General features: G+C 35.9%; 1 protein-coding gene across 2 annotated transcripts in view; it reads left to right on the plus strand.

Annotated features, from left to right (window-relative positions):
* Nucleotides 1-20,486, plus strand: part of ngfrb (nerve growth factor receptor b) — a 46,634-nt gene extending 26,148 nt beyond the window's left edge. Inside the window, exons 4-6 of one of the 2 annotated variants that reach the window (XM_067369154.1) lie at nucleotides 12,998-13,268; nucleotides 13,801-13,961; nucleotides 16,094-20,486. In XM_067369154.1, coding sequence (XP_067225255.1) covers nucleotides 12,998-13,268; nucleotides 13,801-13,961; nucleotides 16,094-16,422 — 761 coding nt within the window. In that variant the 3' untranslated portion in view covers nucleotides 16,423-20,486. The remainder of the gene's footprint in view (nucleotides 1-12,997; nucleotides 13,269-13,800; nucleotides 13,962-16,093) is intronic. The other variant, XM_067369156.1, reaches the window with a different exon arrangement.
* Nucleotides 20,487-25,926: the final 5,440 nt, after the last annotated feature.

Here is a 25,926-nt window from a genome sequence, read left to right on the forward strand (position 1 = left end):
TGAAATGAGGTGTCTGTTTCAAATAAAGAATGCATGTATCAGGAACATTAGAAATTACTAGACTATAGATGCTGCAGAAATATAAAAAATGGTCTGAGGGTTCTCACACCTTCCTTTTTAAAAGAACCAAAATCAGATCTCTTAAAGTGGACCAAAATGCGAACCAAAAGAACCCAGATCTCTTTATGTTCACACTGTCCCTGACCCTGAAAGAGGACTTAGATCCTTTTTTGGCCCAAAGGGGTTCAGATCTCTTTGTGTTACTGTTGCTTTTTGGACTTAGTCCACTTCATTGCATTGTGGGTACAGCAATAATACTGTATGCAGGATGGCTGACTTAAACCCTCCACCAACCCTCTTGACAACACTCACTTCCATTATAAGTGCCTCACTGTAACCCAGATTTTTTTTTTTTTGAAGAATATAATTATTATTATTATTATTATTATTATTATTAATTATTATTACACCTTGAGCAAAACATGGAAAATGTACTGGTAATTTTAAATTTTAAAAGTCTTACATTCTTCTTCTATTTATTATTTTTATTTTATTTTTTTTCAATTTTACATATTATTTGAATTGATGTAATATTGTTTTGCAATTTTTGCAATTTAAAATAGTACTGTCAGTGACTACATCTATTGAAAATTATTTAAGAAGTGCATATCCAGTAAAATAACATACTTTTTTAAATGTACTGGTGAAATCAGGTATTATGAGGACTACCAAATATCAGCCCCAATACATTGTTGCACATACATTTTATTCATTATTACATACAATAGTTTAATATTATCATTAAACCGTGATAAAGTTTTGTCTCGCTCGCTTAACACAAAAATATAAACAAGACGTTAGATTGTTCTAACAGCCGCATCTGTTTGGAAGTGGTTGGAAAGTGAATGCCATGAATGAATAATTTGGTGAGATCTTCCAACAGAAGTAGCCGTGATAAATAGATTTATATGGAGGCATCCAATGACCAAACTACATGGGAATTTACGAATGGGAAAATCAAGTGAGCCCATAGCGATTTGTGTCCACAATGCACGTTTGCGAACCGTACTCAGACCACCTTCCAAGATGATCTTGATTTGCTTCATTTTAAAAGGGTCTGAGAATGTTTGGAGTTTTCACATATGGGCCATAAAGCCAGCAAAATGTGCTCAGACCCTTGAAGAGGACCAAGTGTAAAAGCAACCAGATCTTCAGATATAATGGGAGCTCTAATGGGAGATTAGTCATGTGTGAGAACAAGCACCATAAAAGTGGCGTGTAATTTCATTAAAAAGCATGAAGTTGTGTTGGTGTGTGGTATGTGTCAGAGAGCCCCATAAATTGGGTAAATCTTACAAGAACAGGTCACATTTCACCCCAAAATCAAAGGGATAAAAAAAGGGTTTTTGGCAAAGAAAACGGAGCCTTTTTTGTGCAGTTACGTTTTTTGCAGCACGACAGTTCTTATTAACATAATTCATCAGGAAGTTTCGCTTTGAAGGTTTTGTTGTCATTGATGATTCTCATTAAATTCTCATTCCTGTAATAGTTATTTTGAATCCGTACAAATGTAATACCACAAATACTATTGTGATGTATAAATAACACAACATTTTTATTTTCACATTACAATAATGACATTTTTGCATTATCATAATAAGAATGGAAATGGGATTATTGTTGAGAAAAAATAATGTTACAACTTTAGAACTAAAGAAATAAAGATTTACATAAAAATTAATAATCTTAATCAATTTATGCTCTTCATGTTATACTTTAAAAAATAAGATAATCAAAGATTACAAAACCAAATCTAAGTACAAATTGATTGAACAAGCATCATAAATGAAAATGCTACAGTCATTTCTTTTGCCATCATTTAACGCTCACATAAATTTATGCTTTAAAATCACTAACATTGTTGAAGGTGATTTTCATTAGATTCTTATTGCTGTGATACAGTTATTTTGAATCAGTGGTAATACCACAGTATACTGTTATGACATATACATAATTCAACATATAGTATGATTATTTCTTTTTCACATTATAGTAATGACAATATATGGTAATGGAAATAGGATTACTTGTCTTGAGAAATAATTTCACTTTTGAATTGAAATCTAAGGTCAAAAAAGTACATGAAAAATTAATAATTTTAAATCAATTTTGTATACATTTATTTGTATGGTATTATGAAACTTTTATTTGTGAGTGGCCATTAGACACTGGAGGGCTCTCAACATTGTGTTTGTGTGTGTGTGCGAGCACACAGAGGAGCTTTATTGGTCAATATCCCTCCCATCCAAATCTAAAGATTTATCATCACCCATATTGACTCTTTAACTTTGACCTCTCTTTCTGCCTAGTACAATGTATGCCTTGAAACAGAGACGTCTGTCTGTACTGGGCAGAAATAATCAATCTCTCTCTCTGTTTACCCCACTCTCGTCATCCTATGACAATGAAGTGTGTCCATTCATGACAACTGCTCATCCCCCACTTGTCTGGCATGTGCCCTATGACATTAGTGGACAGCGATGGGCTGTTTTCTGGGGTAACGCAATGCTTTGCCCTGATGTGAGGGTCCAGGGGTGACTGTCTGGCGTGTGCCTGAGCTTTTGTCACCCCATATGAAGCAAGTTTTCTGACTTATAAATTTCTGAAGCTTTTGGGTCAGTGATTCTGTCCTACTCTCCCTCTGGGATATAGCTGGGATTGTGGCTGGAATTACATCGCTGAAATTCCAAGATGCCCGATGTGGAATTTCAGCTTCTTACAAAGGTTTTTTTTTTTTTTTTTTTTTTTTTTTTGCGCCAACGTTTCCAAAAGAATCCTTTCAGTCTTTCAGTTGAGTACAATTTACATCTATTCTTCTATCTCACAATCTTCCCCTTTACAACCCTAATGTCAAGGTTCACCCACTATATTGTGTGGCAAGATTGCATCCGGATGACATCACTGACATTCAAGCACAGAAGTTCATTGGCTAGTGAAGTTAATGAGGTGTGGCGGACTGGCGGTTATAGGCCATGTTAAAGGGTTAGTTCAGCCAAAAATTTAAATTCTGTCATTAATTACTCACCCTCCCTCATGTCGTTCCAAACCCGTACTTTCATTCATCTTTGGAACACAAATGAATATCTTTTTTTTTTATGAAATCTGAGAGCTTTCAGTCCAGTGAATATCCATATTTCACGCTGCACATTATAATGTTTGAATGATTTTATTTTTTGTTTTATTTTTAATTATAGAAAATAGTATAGAATTTTTATGTCAGTCATTTATTGGTTATCAGCCATTACATAATTATAAAATAAATAAATAAATACCAAACCATAACATAACATAACATAGTATTTATTTTTCCTACTATGGTAGTCAATGGGGGATGAGATCTGTTTGGTTACTGTCATTCTTCCAAATATGTTCCTATCTTCCAGAACAAAGAAATTCATATATGTTTGGAACAACTTAAGGGTGAGTAAATGATGACAGAATTTTCATTTTTGGGTGAACTATCGCTTTAATGGTTTAGGATTAGTTCACTTTCAAAAGAAAATTTCCTGATAATTTACTCACCCTCATGTCATCCAAGATGTTCATGTCTTTCTTTCTTCAGTCGAAAAGAAATTAAGGTTTTTGATGAAAACATCCCAGGATTTTTTTCCATATAGTGGACTTCAATGGAGCCCAAATGGTTGGAGGTCAAAATGACAGTTTACAGTGATCCCAGACGAGGAATAAGGCCCTATCTAGAGAAACCATCGCTCACGTATAAAAAAATTATACGTTTTAACCATAAATGCTCATCTTGAACTAGTTCTCTTCTTCTTCTGTATTAGAATTCCGGCAGTGTAGACACTGCTAAGTGTATTACTGCCCTCCACACGTCAAAATTTGAACTAAATTGTCATATACAATATGCTAGTGCAAGTATATAACAAACTTTGACCTGTGGAAGGCAGTAATACACTTAGCAGCGTCTACACTGCTGTAATTCTAGAGAGAAGAAGAAGAGAGCTAGTTCAAGATGAGCATTTATTGTTAAAACTTATATAATTTTTTAAATTTATTTATTTTTTAGAAAATGGCCGATGGTTTCTCTTGATAAGACTCTTATTCCTCGTCTGGGATCGTGTAGAACACTTTGAAGCTGCACTGAAACTGTTATTTTGACCTTCAACTGTTTGGGCTCCATTGAAGTCCACTATATGGAGAAAAATCCTGGAATGTTTTCATCAAAATCCTTCATTTCTTTTTGTCTGAAGAAAGAAAGACATGAACATCTTGGATTACATGGGGGTGAGTAAATGATCAGGAAATTTTCATTTGAAAGTGAACTAATTCTTTAAGTAACATTGTTACAGTGTAATTACACAAATGTGCATCCCTAACAAATACTATCCTCTACTTTAAAATGCTATAGCATGTATATACTTCATGTAACGTGTAACTACATCACTTTAAAATAAAGGTTTACACTTTATTTTAAGGTGTCAGTATTACAGTGTAATTATACATGTGCTACATGTACTTAGTATAGGGTTAGGTGTAGGATTAGGGTTAGGTTTAGGGTTAGTTACATGTAATTATGCATAATTTATAGTTATTACTACAGTAACTACATGTAAGGACACTGTAAAATAAAGTGTCCCCATTAGGGCTCGGAAGCATTCAGGCAGAATGCAGATCTTGCAACTCAGGCCAGGTTCCTATAACAAATAAAAAATTAAGATAACGTTAGTGCTGCCTATGTTCATGTACATATTTTTTTCAAAAGAAATTTCATAATACATTTATTTGTCTAAATATAAATAGCCTAAATACCACTAAGTAACATGTTACAGAAAAAGGAAATATTCTTGACTTATAACTGACAGGAAGCCCTAAAGATCTTGAGTGACAGTGAACAGCATTTATGCATTAGCACTTAATTAAATCAGGTAGTAGGAAGTACTGATTGAAGATCAGATTTCCTCGTCAGTGAGCTCTGACTCTGAGCAGTGGATGACATTGTTAACTTACCCTAGACCAGGTTAACTTGGTGATTAGAGGGACACAATTTGACTCTGTTGACATGATACAGATCATATGATTTTGTGGCTTGCTAATAAAACAATAGCGAAAAAAGGATTTGAAAGAGGAAGAAAATATTAGTATAGCAAAAGATCTGAAAGAAAGAATGAAAACACAAGAGAACTGAAAACAAGAAAGCAGAAGAAAAGACAGATGTGTATCAGGAGACAGATTTAGTGGCAAGGGGGAGAAAGCATATGTACAGGAGTGTTTGTGGTCGATAATAGAGATGGAGTTTCTCAGCTGCAGTCTCAGGTTACTCACACTGACCTTTTGTGAGCGGTATCACATTTTGCTGCAGAGAACACGAACGCACACGAACAACATGCTACATATTCTCCGGCGTGACAAGGCATGTAGCCGCTTTTTTCCGATAAACATAATGACACAGTCGGATTTCACTTACAGGAAATACTTTCTCCATATCGTCATCTCATTATAGACCTTCTCAATCAAACAGTCGTGATTGTGAAAAATAATTATCTGTCTTGTTCTGATTTTGGCATACATGATTACAGTAATGCACACATGCTGACTATTATGCCATAAAATGTGTTAGAATGGAGACTGTTTGTCCAGGCCTGTCCTCTTTTGTTGTTATTACTGTATGGGATGTTCTGTAACATTATATTGCAACTTCAGTGGAAATGAAACATATAGTAAGCACTATTATCCCAAATACAACTGTGTCTACACTGGAAGTGACCAACAGCCAAATGCTAGGGTGTTCCGGGTGGATACTAGGGTGTTGCTAGGTGGTTTCTTACTGACATAAAGGTCTCTTACACTAAAACTGTAGTGATAACTATGAACAAAGATTTAAAAATCATTGTAAATCTAATAGCAAAGTCCAACCCACAACTATAACAATAATGGCACCGATCAGATTGAAAGGGGTGGTGTAGATTTAATCCGATCAACAGGAAAAAAAAAAACGTGCATGTAAACACTTGAATCTAACTGTTTTCTAAATTAGATTCAAAAATACCTCATATTTTGCACATACAGTGCTATGATGAGCTTACATACTATTTACATACATAACATTATTTGCATCTAATGCCTTACGAACTGGGGTGCGTTTCCCAAAGCGAACTATGGTCTCAAGTTCCGTCGTTACCAATAGAGTTCAATGGGACTTACGACCATAGTTGGCTAACGATGCTTTCGGGAAACTCACCCCTGGTTAGTGGATGAAACTGAATATTTACTACATATTTGCTAAAAAGCTTTTCTGATATAAATCTCAGCATATGTCAGCACATTGCATTATTGCTGTGATTTTCTAAATGTGGTAATTGTGTACTGGGCATGTGCTGAAGTTTTGTTTGGAATACATGTAATACGCATGTAATAACTGAACAGACACCCTTATATCAGTGGTTCTCTACCATTTTTTTACTGCAAGGCTCCTCATTGTCCACAAAAATATTTGAAGTCCCCACAAATTAAAAAAAATAAATAAATAAATAAAAATCAGTTACACTTTATTTTAAAGTGTCCTTGTGTAATTATACAATTAAAGGATTAGTCCACTTTTAAATAAACTTTTACTGATAATTTACTCACCCTCATGTCATCCAAGATGTCCATGTCTTTCTTTCTTCAGTCGAAAAGAAATTAAAGTTTTTGATGAAAACATTCCAGGATTATTCTCCTTATTGTGGACTTCAATGGGCACCAAACAGTTGAAGGTCAAAATTAGTTTCACTGCAGCTTCAAACTGTTCTACACGATCCCAGACGAGAAATAATGGTCTTATCTGGTGAAACCATTGCTCATTTTCTGAAAATTGAAAATTATATAAGTTTTAGCCATAAATGCTCATCTTGAACTAGCTCTTCTTCTTCTTCTTCTCTCTAGAATTCCAGCAGTGTGGACACTAAGTGTATTACTGCCCTCCACAGGTCAAAGTTTGAACTAATTTTTATATGCACTATGCTAGTTCAATAGTATATAACAATTAGTTCAAACTTTGGCCTGTGGAGGGCAGTAATACACTTAGCAGTGTCTACACTGCTGGGATTCTAATAGAGAAGAAGAAGAGAACTAGTTCAAGAAGAGCATTTCTGGTTAAAACTTTTTTTTCAGAAAATTAGTGATGGTTTCACTATTTCTCATCTGGGGTTGTGTTAAACAATTTGAAGCTGCAGTGAAACTGTAATTTTGACCTTCAACTGTTTGGTGCCCATTGAAGTCCACTATAAGGAGAATAATCCTGTAATGTTTTCATCAAAAACCTTTGTTTCTTTTTGACTGAAGAAAGAAAGACATGGACATCTTGGATGACATGGGGGTGAGTAAATTATCAGGAAAAGTTTATTTAAAAGTGGACTAACCCCTTTAAGTACTAAGTAATAGTAATTATCTACATGTACTTACTATATAATTAGGGTTAGGGTAAAGGTTTGGTTTAGGGTTAGTTGCATGTAACTATGCATAATTGACTGTTATTAACATAGTAACTACATGTAAAATGTGTAACAGGGACACATTACAATGTAAAACACATGTAAAATACAGTGTTATCAAAATTTCTACCCAAAATATATTTTACAACTTGGCATAACTATAAAATTGTATATTAATTATAAAAATGTCCATGGAGTTTTATTATTTTATTAATTTACTTTATTGACTTTTCCATGTCTAGAAATCACGCTTTCAAAATGAGGCTCTCATATATCCAGGTTTTCTTTATCCAGGTTTTTTTTTATCCAGGACCCCTGCATGTTCAAAGGAAACAAACAGTTGTTGAGGAGGTGAATTAAAATAAGAAATATTGTTTTATCTTTTTATCTTCTATTTTAATTTATCTTGAAACCCCCTTGTAAGTTTTTCTGAGGGTCCCTAGTGGGCCCTGGCGAGAACCAATGTCATATTAATTTTTTGGGATCAACAGTCAATAACTACTAGTCTAGACATATGGTATGAGGTGCAAGCATTGCACATTCTTTTTTTCTGACAGTTACTAATGTTAAAACTATTGTCCTCTCAATATATGAAAAATGTCATTTGGGGAATTATGTGGTTGTAGAGGGAAATGAAACTTCTGTTAAGTGCGTAGGAGGGCATGCAAGGAAAGAAACAGAACATTTTTAACCACATATCTGAGAGGATGAAAGCAGCGGGAATGTCCCGTAACCAAAGAGTTTTACATTAGTATTAAATCCATGAAGATGCAATACAAAAGATTTTTGTTATTTACAATCCTTATCTGTTACTACAAGTGGCGAGTGCTGGAGATACTGAACCGTTATGTTTCATTGACTGACAATTTTGTGTTTTAAGTCTTTTCAAGTTCATTTTGGTTTAGACTTGACATAAAGTGATGATTCACAGATCAAATGTTTGAATGGGTAAGTTGTTTACTCTGTAACTAGTTCATCTTTGCCCACCAGTTTGATCTATTCAGGTCGATTTGCGGACCGTTTACAATCATGTAAGCCAGGCATTATCACATTGTTAGCTAACAGTGACATCGAGACACTGGTCCTTCTCATGAGACACTTCATATGTATGCCTCTAATCATCCGCTGAGACGGTATTTGTGTATATAAGAACAATATGTAAATTTGCTATATAGAAACAACAAAAGTATACTAAACTACTAAGAGGGACAGAGGAGCAGGAAGCTGAGCATTAGAAAGGAAAGGACAGAACTGTGTAGATGAGTGAGTCGCGTCTTTATGAAGCTGAGGATAACCGCCCGACTAAAGGTCAACCATGCATGAGAGAGATGTGATGGAGAGATAATGGAAAAGAAAGAAAGCAATACGGAGAGGCAGAAGACTTACAGAGACATGGGTGTGTGTGTGTGTGTGTGTGTGTGGGTGGGTGGGTGGGGTGGGGGGATTGTTTCTTGACAAAGAACATCTCTGTCCATGATGGTGTCTGGTGTCCCTTCTCCAGTGATTCAATATGTGTGAGTGAGTGTGTGCAGGAGGAAAAAGGAAAAAGGAAGCGGATATGAATTGAAAAATTGAATTTTGGGCCTGTTTACCTGCAAATACAATTCAAAGCCTGATATGATACTCAAATAATGTTTTCAAGATAATATACTAGTGGTGTCTGTTAAGGCTGACATCACTTTTAATATTGGTCATACTTAAAGGGGTCTTGAACTACGTTTTTTATTGTTTTATAATGCTTCCTGGGGTGCACTTACAATGTTAGTATGCTTTTTACATAAAAAATTGACATCATTTAGAAATAAAAGGCATTTTTCCTAAATTGATTTTTGCCCTCTGATTTGAACGCTCTGTTTTAAGGGGCGTGTCTACTGTGAGACTTCAGTGTAAACAACCACTGCTTTGATTGGCTAACATGCCTGGAATAGCTAAGTATTACTCTCTCAAAAACTTTTAGCATGTTTTTACTATTACAGATCTCAAGGTCAACTAAACATGAAAAGCATTACATTTAGATATATTTAGATTGTGGCATGAAAGGTTGCAGTGATGAACACTGTAGCCAGTCACAGACATGTTGTTGAGTGCATGAAAGCAGTGATCTCGTCATAGCAACTCAATTTCTGCACACTAATGAATGCTTTCATCATAACTAACAGTGCAAATGTGATGTAACTAAGAAATTTGTTGAATAAAACGGGAGGTGTGGCGCGAACTCAGAACTCTAGAACTCAGTCACTGATAAACTTGCGCTGTTTGATTGACAGCTCCAGTGATTGTAAAGGGAGCACTCTTTGATCACTTTCTATATATACGTAATTTAATCACCGTTTAAATAGCAGATAAAGAACATATGACTGTACATGAATAATTACATATCAGATCAGGCATTAGAATTAAAACAATTAATGAAAATTAGTTATGAAGTCGAATATCGAGCTTCCGCCACACCGCCTTCCCTATTAAACTTACGGAAAAAGTGTAAAAGACGCGACGCAAGTTTACACTTTCTTTGTAACTTTGCATACGGAAGGCGGTCTGACAGAAGCTCGATATTCGACTTCATAACTTTCATAACTTATATTTTTTTTACACAAATGCATCGCTTCGCTTCAGAAGGCCTTTATTAACACTCCGGAGCCATATGGAGCACATATTTATGATGGATGGATGCGAATGGAAGCACTTTGTTTAGCTCATATTCATTGAACCCTATCACTGCCATTATAAAGCTCGGATGTGTCAGGATATTTACAGTCTCTCACTTCCGATAAAATGGATCACGGATTTTCGTGACATCACCACGCACTTCAGCTTCTCATCAAATCTTCTGTCCAATCAAATGCTCTCTAGAATCTAAAATCCCACCCCCTCCTACACTATCAACAGACACTGAAGCTGCGGCTGAATCGGTCATTTGGTCACACATTTACTAGTTTCTACATGGTGAATGGCACATAGTGCACTATATAGAGAATAGGGAACGATTCAGACAGTGTAAATATGCTTTCCATTGACATGAATGAAGTCCGTTTTTGCGTTAGTATAACGTGAACCGCTGCAGCGCGGGCACTGTCTGCTCCAGTCCAGAGACACCAGAACACAGAGCAGATGATATCCGCGAGTCGGCTCAGATCACGAGAGGTATCGGACCCATTTGAATTCAGCACAGAATTCTATATTTTAAAGTGATATAGAGGAGATTAGGAGGAGAAACGGTTATATATTAAAAGGAAACAGAGGTTTTACTGAGTTTAACAGCTCTGGCCGAGCTGTGATATAAACGAAACACTATTGGCTATTTTAAAAATGGGGCGGCGTTTCAGTTGAAATCACGTCAACACATTGAATAATGCTGCACGTTCCAAGACACTTCAGCGGGCCTTTAAGTCTTTGCCTATTTAAATCAAAACAGTGACTTTTTTGTTGCCCGGGCAAAATCAACATTTTTAAATCAGTAGTCTTTTATAATACTACATTATTTTTAATCAGATTGCCATTCACCTCATTGGGTTTTAGTACTTTCCCTCAGTCTTGTACCTTTGTCTTTTTGTCTGATTTTTAAAGGTACCCTAGATTCAAAAATTGAATTTACCTCGGCATAGTTGAATAACAAGAGTTCAGTACATGGAAAATACATACAGTGAGTCTCAAACTCCATTGTTTCCTCCTTCTTATATAAATCTCATTTGTTTAAAAGGCCTCCAAAGAACAGGCGAATCTCAACATAACACAAACTATTACGTAACAGTCGGGGTGTACGCCCCCAATATTTGCATATGCCAGCCCATGTTCAAAGCATTACACAAGGGAAGGCAGTATTAACGTCTGGATGTGCACAGCTGAATCATCAGACTAGGTAAGCAAGCAAGAACAGCGAAAAATGGCAGATGGAGCGATAATAACTGACATGATCCATGATAACATGATATTTTTAGTGGTGTTTGTAAATTGTCTTTCTAAATGTTTCATTAGCATGTTTCATTTTGAGGGTTATATTAGCTGTGTGAACTTTTTTTTATGTTGTTTAAGGCAAGCGCAAGCTCTTGGGGTGTGGAGCATGAGATTTAAAGGGGCCGCATACCCTGAATCGGCGCATTTATAATGATGTACCAAAATAGGCAGTTAAAAAAAATTATAAAAAAACAACTATGGGGTATTTTGAGCTGAAACTACACAGACACATTCAGGGGACACCTTAGACTTATATTACATCTTTTAAAAACATGTTCTTCGGCACCTTTAAATACTTTTTTTTCTTTTTTTTTTTTTTGTGGTTGATTTGGTTCATGGCTTATAACTCTTTAACAAAGACTTTAAATATTCCTATGGGGAAAAAATGAATGAAAAAAATACTTACAGAACCAAGACCGCTGAAAAAATGGGTTGCGCTCTATTAGCAACTGACCCAGAACACCCTAGCAACCACATTTAGCAGCTTCTAACTTGAAACAATATCATTTGAAAAATATTCTTTTGTAAATTGTTAAATTCCATTCCATGCAACAATATTGTTTCTACAGAAATTTGTTCTACTTGTGTTTCATGAATGAGGTCAATTACTATGCTTGCCACAAAACAAGCTCACATGCCCAAAATTCTCTCCAAAATGTTTCATGCTGCAGTACTTTGATCAATAAATCCATACACAACATTCCCTAGGGCATGGCCCTTCCCCAAATCAAACCCCCAATGACCCCCCCATCCCCCTACAGCCAGAATATCTGATGATCTTCAATGTGTCTGTCCATCTGTCTATGGTATAACTTACACCACCCATTCACACACACACACACACACACACACACACACACACACACACACACAGTAGCCCCAGGCGAGGCCTGTCCTACTTGGGCTGAGTTTATACCTCTCCAATCTAATCATAGTCTCCTGCACTATCTGAGTGTCCATTAGGTTTGACTCAGGACAAAGCCTGTTTATTACGGCCCCCAATTGAATCAAAGATAATCCAATGAAAAGAATCATTTTTTAGCTTGCCGGCGAACAGAGCTCACAGGGCCAAGACAAAGCAGTCTTAGTACTAATGTGCTTTAACTCAATTTTACAATATTATGTTCTGTGAAACACATAAGAAGATATTTAGAATGAATGAACATTTTTAAAACATCTTCTTTTGTGTATACATGATTAGAACAACATGAAGGTGTGTAAATAATGAAAGACATGAACTATTCCTTTAAATTACTAACTTAAACACAGCAAACCTTATTCAAGCAGAACAAATGTTTTATATATGTAGATATAAACATGCAAATCATTCATTTTTTATGTTAATTGTGGTATTGTATTTCATGAATGAATCCCTAGTATCACTATTGACTCTATCCTTCCCTGGCTAATTATGTGGCTCATTTGAAATAACAACTATATGATTTATATGCATTTTTAACTTGCTTCAGAAACCTCTCATGCCATTTCACATACTAAAAAAGCTTTTTAGCAACTAACAGATTTTGTCTTTCTTTGTCCCTTTCCTCCAACAGATTTAGATCCTCCTAACAGCTCAACCTTTCCTTCTCCTCCTTCTATTCCATATGTTACACCTCCTCCTTCCCTTCCTACATTTTCTTCTCCTGCTCCATCAGTTGTCTCATATACAGACAAGTCTCCACCTGACAGTCCTACGGAGAGCGTGACCACAGCTGACCCTGGACGGACGAGACTCCCTGGGCTGAGTGACAACCTCATTCCCATCTACACCTCCATACTGGCTGCAGTGCTGCTGGGCCTGGTGGCCTTCATCATCTTTAAACGGTGAGGAGGATTGGAATTATTCTCTCCCCTTGAGATTTTTATCTCCACTTACAAAGCACAGTGCTATGTAGGCTTTAGTTCAGTTATTTTTATAAAGGAAAGAAGGGGAAAAAATGCTTCTAGGCCGTTTTTCCATCTGATCCATCACGAGTGCATTGTTTATTATGTGAGGTAAAACAGAGCCACTGATCCCAGATTAGATTAAAAAACATTCCTGACTTTCATTTGTGATTGGATGAAGCAAAGTCAAAATCTTAAGTGAATATGACAATATAATAAAGACAGCATATTCAAATATGCAAAATAATAACTATATGTTTTCACAGATTTATAACTATGTAGAAAAAATAAAAGATTGCAGTTTTCTGAGCAGACACAGATGGTGTTTGTGAAGGAAGGGGTCATAAAATATTAAAATCACTGCTGGAGGGTGTAACATTGACCTGCTTTGGTTCCTAAAGGGTGAGAATGTTAGAAGTGAATAAAGATTTTGATGTTAAAAGCTTCTGATGTTTGCTTTGATGTGTTTCAGGTGGAACAGTTGTAAGCAGAATAAGCAAGGAGCCAATAACAGAGCATGCAGTGCAAACCCCAGTCAGACTCCTTCTCCTGAGGGAGAGAAACTCCACAGTGACAGCGGCATCTCAGTGGACAGTCAGAGCCTACAGGAGGGCCAGGGGCCGCCACATACAGGTACAAGGGTCGCAAATTATGGTAATCTCTGGCACGTGAGCAAAAGTGAGAGGAGTGTATGTTTTAATTTAGATAAAGTACCTCGTTCCTCATAGTAACACAGCTTGTTTTATTAAAGGATTAGTCCACTTTTAAATAAACTTTTCCTGATAATTTACTCACCCTCATGTCATCCAAGATGTCCATGTCTTTCTTTCTTCAGTCGAAAAGAAATTAAAGTCTTTGATGAAAACATTCCAGGATTTTTCTCCTTATAGTAGACTTCAATGGGCACCAAACAGTTGAAGGTCAAAATTAGTTTCACTGCAGCTTATAATTTTCAAATTTTTTTTCAGAAAATGAGCGATGGTTTCACTAGATAAGACCCTTATTTCTCATCTGGGATCGTGTAGAACAATTTGAAGCTGCAGTGAAACTAATTATGACCTTCAACTGTTTGGTGCCCATTGAAATCTACTATAAGGAGAAAATCCTGGCATGTTTTCATCAAAAACCTTAATTTTTTTTGTCAACTGACAAAACATGTATATATTGGCATTATTATGTAATCAAAATAAAAATTATTATTGTTGGTCTTCAATGATAATATCAAGTTACTGTAATGTATTTGCACCAAAAAATTATAAGGATTTATGCCGATATCGGCAGTGTACATATATATATAATATATATATACACAAACTTTGTATCAAATACAATTTGCAATTGGGCGAGCAATTCACAGACAGCTTTTCTTTCTCGTGAAACAACCCACATGCCAACAAACCAATGAAAACAGAACAATAATGATGATTCATAACAATATCATACGCTGTTGTGGATCCACTCACCCGAATCCCTCTGTAACTGGCACAGAAAATTACCATCATTTGGCAAATAAATAATATACGGGCAGTTACACATGTATCCCCAACATTTTATTATTTAAAGGTGCCCTAGAACTTTTTTTTAAAAGATGTAATATAAGTCTAAGGTGTCCCCTGAATGTGTCTGTGAAGTTTCAGCTCAAAATACCAATAATTTAATCATTTTTTTAACTGCCTATTTTGGGGCATAATTAGAAATGAGCCGATTCAGGGTGTGTGGCCCTTTAAATCTGGTGCTCCCCACCCTACGAAGCTCGCGCTTGCCTTAAACAACATAAAAAAAAGTTCAAACAGCTAATATAACCCTCAAAATGGATTTTTACAAAGTGTTCGTCATGCAGCATGTCTAATCGCGTAAGTATAGTATTTATTTTGATGTTTACATTGATTCTGAATGAGTTTGATAGTGCTCCGTGGCTAAAGCTAACATTACACACTGTTGGAGAGATTTATAAAGAATGAAGTTGTGTTTATGAATTATACAGACTGCAAGTGTTTAAAAATGAAAATAGCGACGGCTCTTGTCTCTGTGAATACAGTAAGAAACAATGGTAACTTTAACCACATTTAACAGTACATTAGCAACATGCTAATGAAACATTTAAAAAAGACAATTTACAAATATCACTAAAAATATCATGTTATCATGGATCATGTCAGTTATTATTGCTCCATCTGCCATTTTTTGCTATTGTCCTTGCTTGCTTACCTAGTCTGATGATTCGGCTCTGCACGGATCCAGACGTTCTTCCCTTGTCTAATGCCTTTCATAATGTTGGGAACATGGGCTGACATATGCAAATATTGGGGGCATACATATTAATGATCCCGACTGTTACGTAACAGTCGGTATTATGTTAAGATTCGCCTGTTCTTTTAAACAAATGAGATTTATATAAGAAGGAGGAAACAATGGAGTTTGAGACTCACTGTATGTCTTTTTCATGTACTGTACTCTTGTTATTTAACTATGCCAAGATAAATTCAATTGTTGAATCTAGGGCACCTTTAAGCTTTGTGTTTCACCTCAAATAACAAGGGAATTTAATGTTAATTTTAATTAGCCAGTCCCTGAACTCACTCTCTCAAATGGCTTGGGAATACAGAGCATTCATTCATTGCTGCTGGATAGTATTTGGTCTGGCAGACTAGATCTGCTACATATGTTACTGTTACTGTTGCAGAGCAAGTACTGAGATTTGCTTCTTTGTAGTCTTGTATTAACTATATATATCCAGATGGCTAAATGTATTCTCTTTGTTTTAGTGGTCAAGATAGATGGAAGTTCAGCCCTGTCCTTGCCCTTACACACACGGGAGGAGGTTGAGAAGCTGCTAAATCGTACCTGTGAAGGGGAGGAGTCAGGGGCCAACGAGGAAACCGATTGGTGCAGTCTGGCAGGGCTACTTGGATACAAAGAAGAACACATTGCTAATTTCAAGCAAGAAGAGAGGCCCATCCAGGCCCTTCTCTCTCATTGGGCAAGCCAGGATTCGGCTAATATTGATACGCTTTGTACAGCACTGAAGAAGATCAATAGGGAGGATATTGCGCAGAGCATCACAGTCAAACCAACTGCTACATCTACCGTATGAGAGAACAAACACACGCTCACAAAATCACACTTTCAAGTGTGCTCCCCAGCTGTAGGCTCCCAAATACACACTTTACATTGCCTTCAGCATACTTCAGTGTTGATGTATCACTGGTGAAGTTGATGTATCACTATATCCTTAACTTTAGGCTGTAAACTCAAGTGCCGATTCCCTTTAAACCCTTGATTGTATGGCCAAACTATGTGCAACGAATGCACCGTTCTCTAAATATTGTTTGCATGTTCCTTTGATTTGATGAAAGCCATATGGACTCGAACATGAATATTCATGTCTTTCCTGAAAATGTTCAGGATAAATGACTCAAAATCATGCATTTTACTTTCAACACATTTCAGTATCACAAATATACCAACTACAAATCACTTCCAGCTTTAGCCAACCAATAATTACTCCTAATAATAGATATAAGTTTAAAGACAATTGTCGGCCTCTATTCAGTATAGAAACTGCTATGTAACATCCATAATGCATATGCTAATAATATGTCAAATGTGGCCAGTTCAGTCATTTGCTAAGTGTACCATAACCACAAACCATATCCACTGATTATATCGCGTCAGAGTTGTACACAGTTGATGTTGTGCTCCTGTACTGTAAATATGACCAGTGACAGCATGAGAAGGACCAGTCATAGAAAAATGAATAAGACAAGAAATGTTGAAAATTGAAATATTGTTTTCTGTTATGTGAGCTAAAGAAGCAAGATTTATAATGCCAAGAGTTTATTGCTGATTTGATTGTAAACTAAACCATCAACCATGATTTACTACTTGCTATTGTAAGTCGGTGCCAGGTAGTATTAGGTGTCGCGGTTTGGTTGGAAGGCAAGGAGAGTTGAGGTGAGGATCTAAACACTAGCGATATTTATTAAATGAGAACAAAAACCACTCTTGAACGCAGGAGAACTCTGGAAACCCACATGAGCAAACCAATACATTGGAAAGATCAGACAAAAGGGAACTAAAACACAGTTCTATCCTCTTTTTTCCTACACCCCATGAAGTTTTGTGCAAATTATGGGAGTAACTCGTTAAACTGTAAAAATAAAATCAGCAAAAGGTTCGCTCTATAAACGCAATAAGCATTTTCAAAAACAATGAGATGACATCTCATTGTTTTTGACACCCTTCAACCACCGAACATTAAAAAGAAATATTTCAAAGTGATTTCCGTCATTTTGATTAACCTGTATTTGTATTTACCAGGTTTAGAAACATTCCAGTAAACACTGCTAATAGAAATAAGAAGTGAAAAAAAACAATTAAATTAAATCAGGAGAACAGACCACAAATACAAATGTGTTTTTCATACTGTTACAGTGATATACAACGAAAAAAAGGAAAATAATCAGGAGGAAAAGAATGCAGCAACAGAAAAGATTCTCTTTCCAGCACATTAAGTCAAACGGACAGAAAAAAGGATTATTTGTAGCGCAACATTATGATTTGAAATGATCTGTTTCAGTCTTTTTGAGTGGAACTTCCCCAAACCGGAAGAGCCTCCCATAATCTAAAACGCAGTTGGCTTGTTAGGAAAAAGGTGGACATTAATAGAATAAACGAGCAACTAAACAAGACACAGGTGAACATAATCAGGAACTATGGAAACAAATGAGAACCTAATTAGAATTAGAACCAAGGAAACAGGAACTAAACGCAGGCACACAGGAACAGTGGAGTGAAATGAAAATCAAAATAAGAGTCCTTGAACAAGCATTAACAAAACTAAATGTGACAGTAGGGAGTTGGGACATTCTCATTATAGAGAGAATGTGTAAAACTGTGTATGTTTCTGTATATAAGAAAAATGCTGTACATTTTAAATGTTAAAAAATCAATGTCAACTTAGGAGTACACTAGCATTTATTGTGTACTTTTATGGGTCTTTAAAGCAACACTAGCATGAGTTCTCAACTGCATTTCTTGGTCACCCCCCAACCCTTACCATTTTGGTAAGAGTTAAACTGCCATGTACAGTAGATGTTAAGTCAGGTATTACACAGAGAGGTGCAATGGTGAAAACAGAGAAACTTCAGAGAGAGGTCTTTTTATCAGATGCTTTCTGGTGCCTACTTCTGATGAAGTAACCCAAAGTATGATCAATAGCGGCATAAACAGACACCACTTAAATATGTTCATTGTGTGATGTCTTTATCAGTTTTTGTTCTGTCTGCATCTGGGCAGGTGACTCAGAACAATCTAGAATTAATAAGCAGGAGGTTTTGTTGTCCTGGTGGTCCGGCTGAAAGACGATAGCGGTTTGGTTTTTTGGTTTTTTTTACTTTTTTCTTCATTACGGCAGTAACCCGACACTGGTCACTACCTGGCTCAGGTCATCACCATGACAAAAGCGCTTGGCCATGCAGTCTGTGACCCAGATAGAAAAATGTTAAAGACACATATACACCCATAAACACACAACAAAGAAACAAGCTGCCCTGTAAAATTAACCACTGACTGATATGAACGTCACGGGTGATTAAAAGTGACTCTTTTGAAGGCATAACACAGGGTTCCCACGGTCATGGATATCAGGGAATTTTGAAAAGTGGATTGGTCGTTGATTTGGTCAGAAGTGTGGGAACACTGAAGGACTTTGAAACCAGGAGAACAACTCAAAGAATATCTTTTGTGCTTACTGTAATGTTGGACTCGTAAGATTCAGCAACATATGAATGGATACTGTAGCAAGAATTGAAGTGATCCAATGTAACTATTTGGTTTAATGTAACTGATATATTTGGTTCAAATACTGAAGTTGGTGTAGGACATAGTGCTTTTTTTGGTGACAAGTAAATCAATTCAAAAGAAATCTCCAGGGCTTTATAATTTCTCAGGGTTTAAGTGGAGATTTGCCCATCTGTCAATGTTTCATGTTGTTATGTCATCAGTATATCAGTGGCCTTATAATGGAGTTTTATGGTGGCACACAGGTTGCAAGAAGAAACTTCAGCGCAGACATTTAGCCTCAAAGAGCTTTTTTACAAGTATGGAAGAAGGTCAGTTTGAGGAGGTAGAAGTGTTGGATTTACTTGTTATGTAGAATATATGAAACAACATTACAAATTCTCTAGCTGCATGATTATCAGTATTCATAGATTCGTGTGATGTCCATTCAGTTTGAAAAGCAATGCAGCAAGCATACATTATTAATATTTCTGAATATTAAAGTCACCCTAAATACCGATTAACTTTTTTTTTTTTTTTTTTTTTTTTTTTGACTATACATTTTTGGGAAAATTCAAGCACACTGTAATTTGTATCTTAAAATGAAGGCATTCTCCATTTCTGGATGTGAATTTTTTTTTCTTTTTAATTCTTTTTAAATCTTCTTTTTCTACCAGATTAGAGTGTAGCACTTACAAAATATAATATACATTTTGTATAACAAATGCCTGAGATTAATATCAGGTCTGTGTTGTTTTTGTTCTGTTTAGTATGTACATAATTTTACTGTTTATTCATTTTGTGTTTATTCATAGCCTCAAAGGCTTGTTATTGGTTGTTACTGGGGAATATCAGCCAATCCTGAAACCACAAAGCCAACAAGCTCAAAGAAAGTCACATGATTTGCCACTGTTTACTTCCTCAACATTTGCCTTTATACCATTTTGCCAATTTGTTCTTGTATAAAATCATCTTGATAATTTGAGAAGCATGCCGTTTTGGTTTAAATTTATTTGTAGAATATTTTTGTAGCATTACACAATATCTCTGAGATGGATGTACTAATGTGGCAAATTGCTCTCTGACAATCAACTAAAAGCATACTTGTGTAGTTGTTGGAATATGGCGTTGATCAGAACCCATTCATTCCGAGAGACTGAATCTTGCACTTGGTAGAGGAGCTTTGTGAGACGAGTGTGAGGAGCATGAGAGGGTGAGCAGAGGTTTTGTTGGGCTTATTTGGACAAGAAGAAACAATACTGAATGTTACTTGTATTTACTGTTATGTACACTGTATCATATAAATGTGAATTTACTAGAATTCATAAAGTAGGTTTAATGCAGTTACTATTACAAACAAATAATAAACTAAATAAGATTGCAACTGTACATTTGTCTGATTTTTTGTTTCACAAATACACACAAACACACACAGACTAATTTAAATAAATGTTTGTTTAAAATGTTAAAGTGTTCAAATTTGTTTAAAATGATCACGCTGTAAGTTTTTACATATCAGGTCACTGCATGTGCGACAATCAGTAGTGTTAGGTGACCTGAAACATCTTTTTTCTCCTAACACTAGTGAGTTCATTTGACCTGTAGTTCTCACATCTGCACAAACGTCTCTGAGGATTATGGGAATTAGTAAAACTGTTGATATAACGGATGTCTTATTTCCCCTGTGATGTTCAGTTCTGGGCCAATAAATAGGCTGTCATTGGAGCCAGCATTCCTGTCTGTGTGTGTGTGTGTGTGTGTGTGTGTGTGTGTGTGTGTGTGTGTGTGTGTGTGTGTGTGTGTGTGTGTGTGTGTGTGTGTGTGTGTGTGTGTGTGTGTGTGTGTGTGTGTGTGTGCTTTTGTTTATATTACATTGTGGGGACCAAATGTCCCCATGATGTAATATAAACCTGAGTTCACCTACATCGTGGGGACCAGCCAGCGGTCCCCACAATGTAAATGGGTTTATAAATCATATAGAATGAGTTTTTGTGAAAAAGTAAAAGTTTGCACAGTTTCCTGTGAGGGTTAGGTTTAGGGGTAGGGGCAGGGTAGGGGGATAGAATGTACAGTTTGTTCAGTGTAAAATGCATTGAAGTCTATGGAAAGTCCCCACAATTCACAAAAACAAACGTGTGTGTGTGTGTGTGTGTGTGTGTGTGTGTGTGTGTGTGTGTGTGTGTGTGTGTGTGTGTGTGTGTGTGTGTGTGTGTGTGTGTGTGTGTGTGTGTGTGTGTGTGTGTGTGTGTGTGTGTGTGTGCACACAAACCATGAGGACCGGTTTGAGTTTTAGACCATCGGAGTGAGGACCAAGAGAGTAAAGTGAGGCTTTTTTTGCTGTTTGAGTGTCAAGACTTAGTTATAGGTTTCCGGTTATAGGTTAAGGGTAGGTTTAGGGTAATGGTTTGGGTGAGGCACTTAATTGTGATGGGTAAGTTTAGGGTAAGGAGCTAGAGATTGCATTGTGTCAATGAATTTCATCATAAAGATAGATGTACAAGAAAAATTTAAATTCTGTCATTATACATTGCCCTCCACAAATATTGGCACCCTTGTCAAATATGAGCAGGGGTGGCTGTGGAAATAAATCTGCATTGTTTATCCTTTCGATCTTTCAGAAAATTCTAACATTTCAAGTAAAACAATTGAAAATGGGGGAGAAAGCTCATTATGAAATAAATGTATTTCTTTAGTTCACGTTGGCCACAGTTATTGGCACCCAATTATTGCAACGTCCTTTTCCCAAGATAAGAGCTCTGAGTCTTCTTCTATAATGCCTGATGAGTTTGGAGAACACCTGACAAGAGATCAGAGACCATTCCTTCATACTGAATCTTTCCAGATCCTTCAGATTCCAGCTGCATGTTGGTGCTTCTTCTCTTCATTCAGAAGCTTCATTTTGTGCTCAGTGACACATTTTTTTGTTGATTTTGATGTTTGTTTTGGATCATTGTCATAAGTGGTCAGGTTTTGATTTTTATCTGTTAGTATTTGATAGAATCCATAATACCATGTATCTCAACAAGATGTCCAGGACCTCCAGCAGAAAAATAGGCTCACAGCATTAAAGATCCAGCAGTATATTTAACCGTGAGCATGGGGTACTTTTTATCCATGTGTGCACCAAACCCATCTGGTGGGTTTGCTGCCAAAAGGCTCTTTTTTTTTTTTTTTTTTTTTTCATCTAACCACAGAAGCCGGTCCCATTTGAAGTTCCAGTCTTGTCTGACAACTGAATATGCTGGAGTTTGTTTTTGAATGAGTGAGGAGGATTTTTCTTGAAACCCTCCCAAACAACTTTTGGTGATGTAGATGCTGTTTGGTCATTCTTTTAAGCTTTCTGACCCAGAAACTCAACTAATCTCTGCAATTCTCAGCTGCTTGGAGACTCTTTGGCCTTTGTGTTTCCTCATGTATATACTCCTGTGGAATAGGAAGTCATGGCTGGACAATTTCATGCTCATGATAACCCTGGTGTGCTAAAAAATTTAAATATGAATGGGAATATACTTCAGGGATATTTTACTCATAAGAATTTCTAGGGTGCCCATAATTGTGGCCAATGTGTATTTCATAATGTGAGTTTCACCCCACTTTCAATTGTTTTACTTTGATGAAAGGTTAGAATTTTGTGATTTTTTTTTAATGAAAGATCAAAAGGATAAACACTGCAAATTTATTTTCACAGTCGCCTTTGCTCATATTTACTAAGGGTGCCAATAATTGTGGAGGGCACTGTAAGTACAGTTTAGCATACTTTTTTTTTTAAAAAAAAGTAGAAATATGTACTTCAAATGAATATGCTTATGAACTGAATGTAATGCTTTTGAACACTTAATTATGTAAAATGTTGTTGTTGTTTTTTTTTTGTTTTTTTAAATTTACATTAAATGCAAGTAGTTTTTTGACTTGCTTAAGTAAATATATGTAATTATATAATTACTTCCATTGTCTTTGAAATATGGTTAAAGTGTACTGCCAAATGTACTGACTATGTCATGATCACAGTCTGCTCCTGTCAGTTCCTGGACTACACTTCCCACTATCCTCCCTGCCAGTCACATGTTCACTCCACACCAATCACCTGTCGCCACATACAGCCATGCACACACTCCTCACTAATCACCACACCCAGCTGCAGCTTGTTACCTGGACTATAAAAGGACTCTCATTCACATCATCCGATTGCGAAGTCTTGATTACCCTGTGTGTCAATTCCAAGCGTTCTCCTGTTTTCCTGTCTGTTCCTGTCTTTGACCCTTGCCTTGTTATCCTGTTCTATGATTGATATCTGCCTGCCTTTGACCATTGCCTGTGTTTTGACCACGATTCTGCCTGTTCCTTATGATTCCTGTTTGCTCCTGTCTGACCCTGCCTGTACGACCACTCTACTTCAATAAAGCTTGCAGATGGATCTTACCTTGAGTCCCGCTTCGTTACAGACTAGCATTTATGGTAAACTTAAACATACTTTAATTTACTTTTTCCTGAAACATGTCATTATTTAAATATATTTGTAATTGCTCATTTGTAAATGTGGTAAAATATATTAACTTTAAATGTAATATTGAATAACATACTATGGTTAAAATTATAATCAAGTATAATTTACTATGTTAGTCAACACATCAAAATAAGTGTCTTCTTTGAAGCATGAAAAATTTTACTTTAAAATATGTAATTTGACATTTTTACTTAGTAGCTGTTAATTTAATATTATATTATCTTAAAATGCAATATATATAATATATATATATATATATTTTATTTATTTATTTATTTTTTTTTTTTTTATATATATATACTTTTGTGATGTAAAGTGCACATACAGTAAAATGAAGCACACTTCTTTTTCACAAGGGTCATGTCTCTCCAAACCTGTTTTTTTCTGTAAGCAGAAGTAAAATTAAGTAGAATTACTGTAGAAAGTTCACACCGCTCCATACAATGACAACATACAATGAAAGTACCATAAAAGTGGGCCACTGTAAGTGAATAAAAGCTTTCTAGAAGTTGAAGTTTGTTTAAATTGTCCTCCTTTTGTTTTCTGAAACTATTCTGCTTTTCTAAATTTGAATGAAATAATGGTAACACTTTCTATGAAGCCTGTATTTATAATGCATTATAAGTGTATCTTTAATGCAATATAGTACATGCATACTGCCTTATAAACAAGTGTATGACAGTATGACTTATAATATGTTTTATCATCTGATAAATATTCATAACAGTTACAATACATTACTTAGATATTTGTGGTTCTAACTTTTAAGAGTACAATGCATTATAAAATGCATCATAAGTGTATTCTTAATGCATTATAATGCACAAATGCCTTATATACAACCTTATACACAACATGCACAACACAATATTTAAAGCGTGGACAGTTAAGCTTTTCAAAGAGCACCTCAAGGTCATTGAATGGGAATACTTGCCAGGAATTCTTGGCCGCATTATACGTGACATTAGAAAATTCAACTTACACGAATGCGGTTAACCCGACTGAACATGTTTTTGTGCACTTCTGTGCACCTCAAACTATATGACTGTTTATATTGTATATTTAAATATATAATTTAAATATACACACAGGACAATAAATAACCAATTAGCTGGACATAAATAAAAATAACAGTTAACTGCACACACACTTGTGTTATAACACTTCTAAATATCAATTGAAAATGTTTGTTAAAGTGGCATTGGTGTTCTGATTTCTTTATATATATAAATATTAAGTTACCAAATATATTCCATGTTTCCCCTATATTACTACATAGGTACAAACAAAGGGAACAAGACAACAGCTGAACAAAATGATTAATCAAATGAGTAACCATAGTAACAAATGAGTGGTGGGAAACTACGGCTGTGTCCGAAAACTGGAAAATGCTGCCTTCTGAGGACACATTTCAAGGTAGTAAGGCATCAAGGCACGTCCGAATCCAATGTTAGCTTCACTTCCTCTCTCATGAGATACCTTCCTCAGATTTATTTTTGAAGTAAGCATGGATGTATCCTTAGCTGCCTTTGATATCCCACAATCCTGTGCTTTCCATTCTGTGACAGTTGAACTAGAAAAATAAAGATTGCGTCCAAAAGTTGCGTTTGCTGGTCAGTTTGTGTATAAATGTACGATTTTGGACAACATGTTTCAATTTTGATATCATTTCTACCGAGAAATTACTACTGTAGTAATTAAATATTTGTTTAGTTCTCACCAAAGCTCGCGCTATATTGCTGTAGATCATTAAACTGTTACGCTGCCTCAGAAGTCTGTCCGAAATCAGTTTCATGAGGTACCTTCATGCACAAACGCTGCCGTACAAGTCATTCTCATATAAGATAGCGAGGCAGCAAGACTGCTACCTAGGTTTTCGGACACAGCCTACATGTGACTGAAGTCCATGTAGTCCAAACACAATAGAACCGTGACTATTGTAACTGTTGTTATGATTATTTATCAGATACAACATATTGTAAGGTTGTTTGTAAGGCATTATGCACGTATTATAATGCATTAAGAATACACCTATAATGCATTATAAATACAGGTTTCATAGAAAGTGTTCCCGAAATAATCAGTATAATTCAAAAATTTTGAATAGACAGATATTTCGGACTCCACTATTTTGGAGTGTTTTCTGTACAATGGTTTATAATAATTCACTGTGCCACTGATATTGTGCTATATCCTAATAAACCTATTCTTTGATGGCACTAAAAAATAAATAAAAAACTGTGGCTGATGGCTTTACACATCTTGTCTAAATGGATAGTTCTTGGCCAGAATGACCTGCAGTGTGGACCAGAC

The sequence above is a fragment of the Chanodichthys erythropterus genome, chromosome 19 (assembly GCF_024489055.1).
Source record: "Chanodichthys erythropterus isolate Z2021 chromosome 19, ASM2448905v1, whole genome shotgun sequence".
NCBI lineage: Eukaryota > Metazoa > Chordata > Actinopteri > Cypriniformes > Xenocyprididae > Chanodichthys > Chanodichthys erythropterus.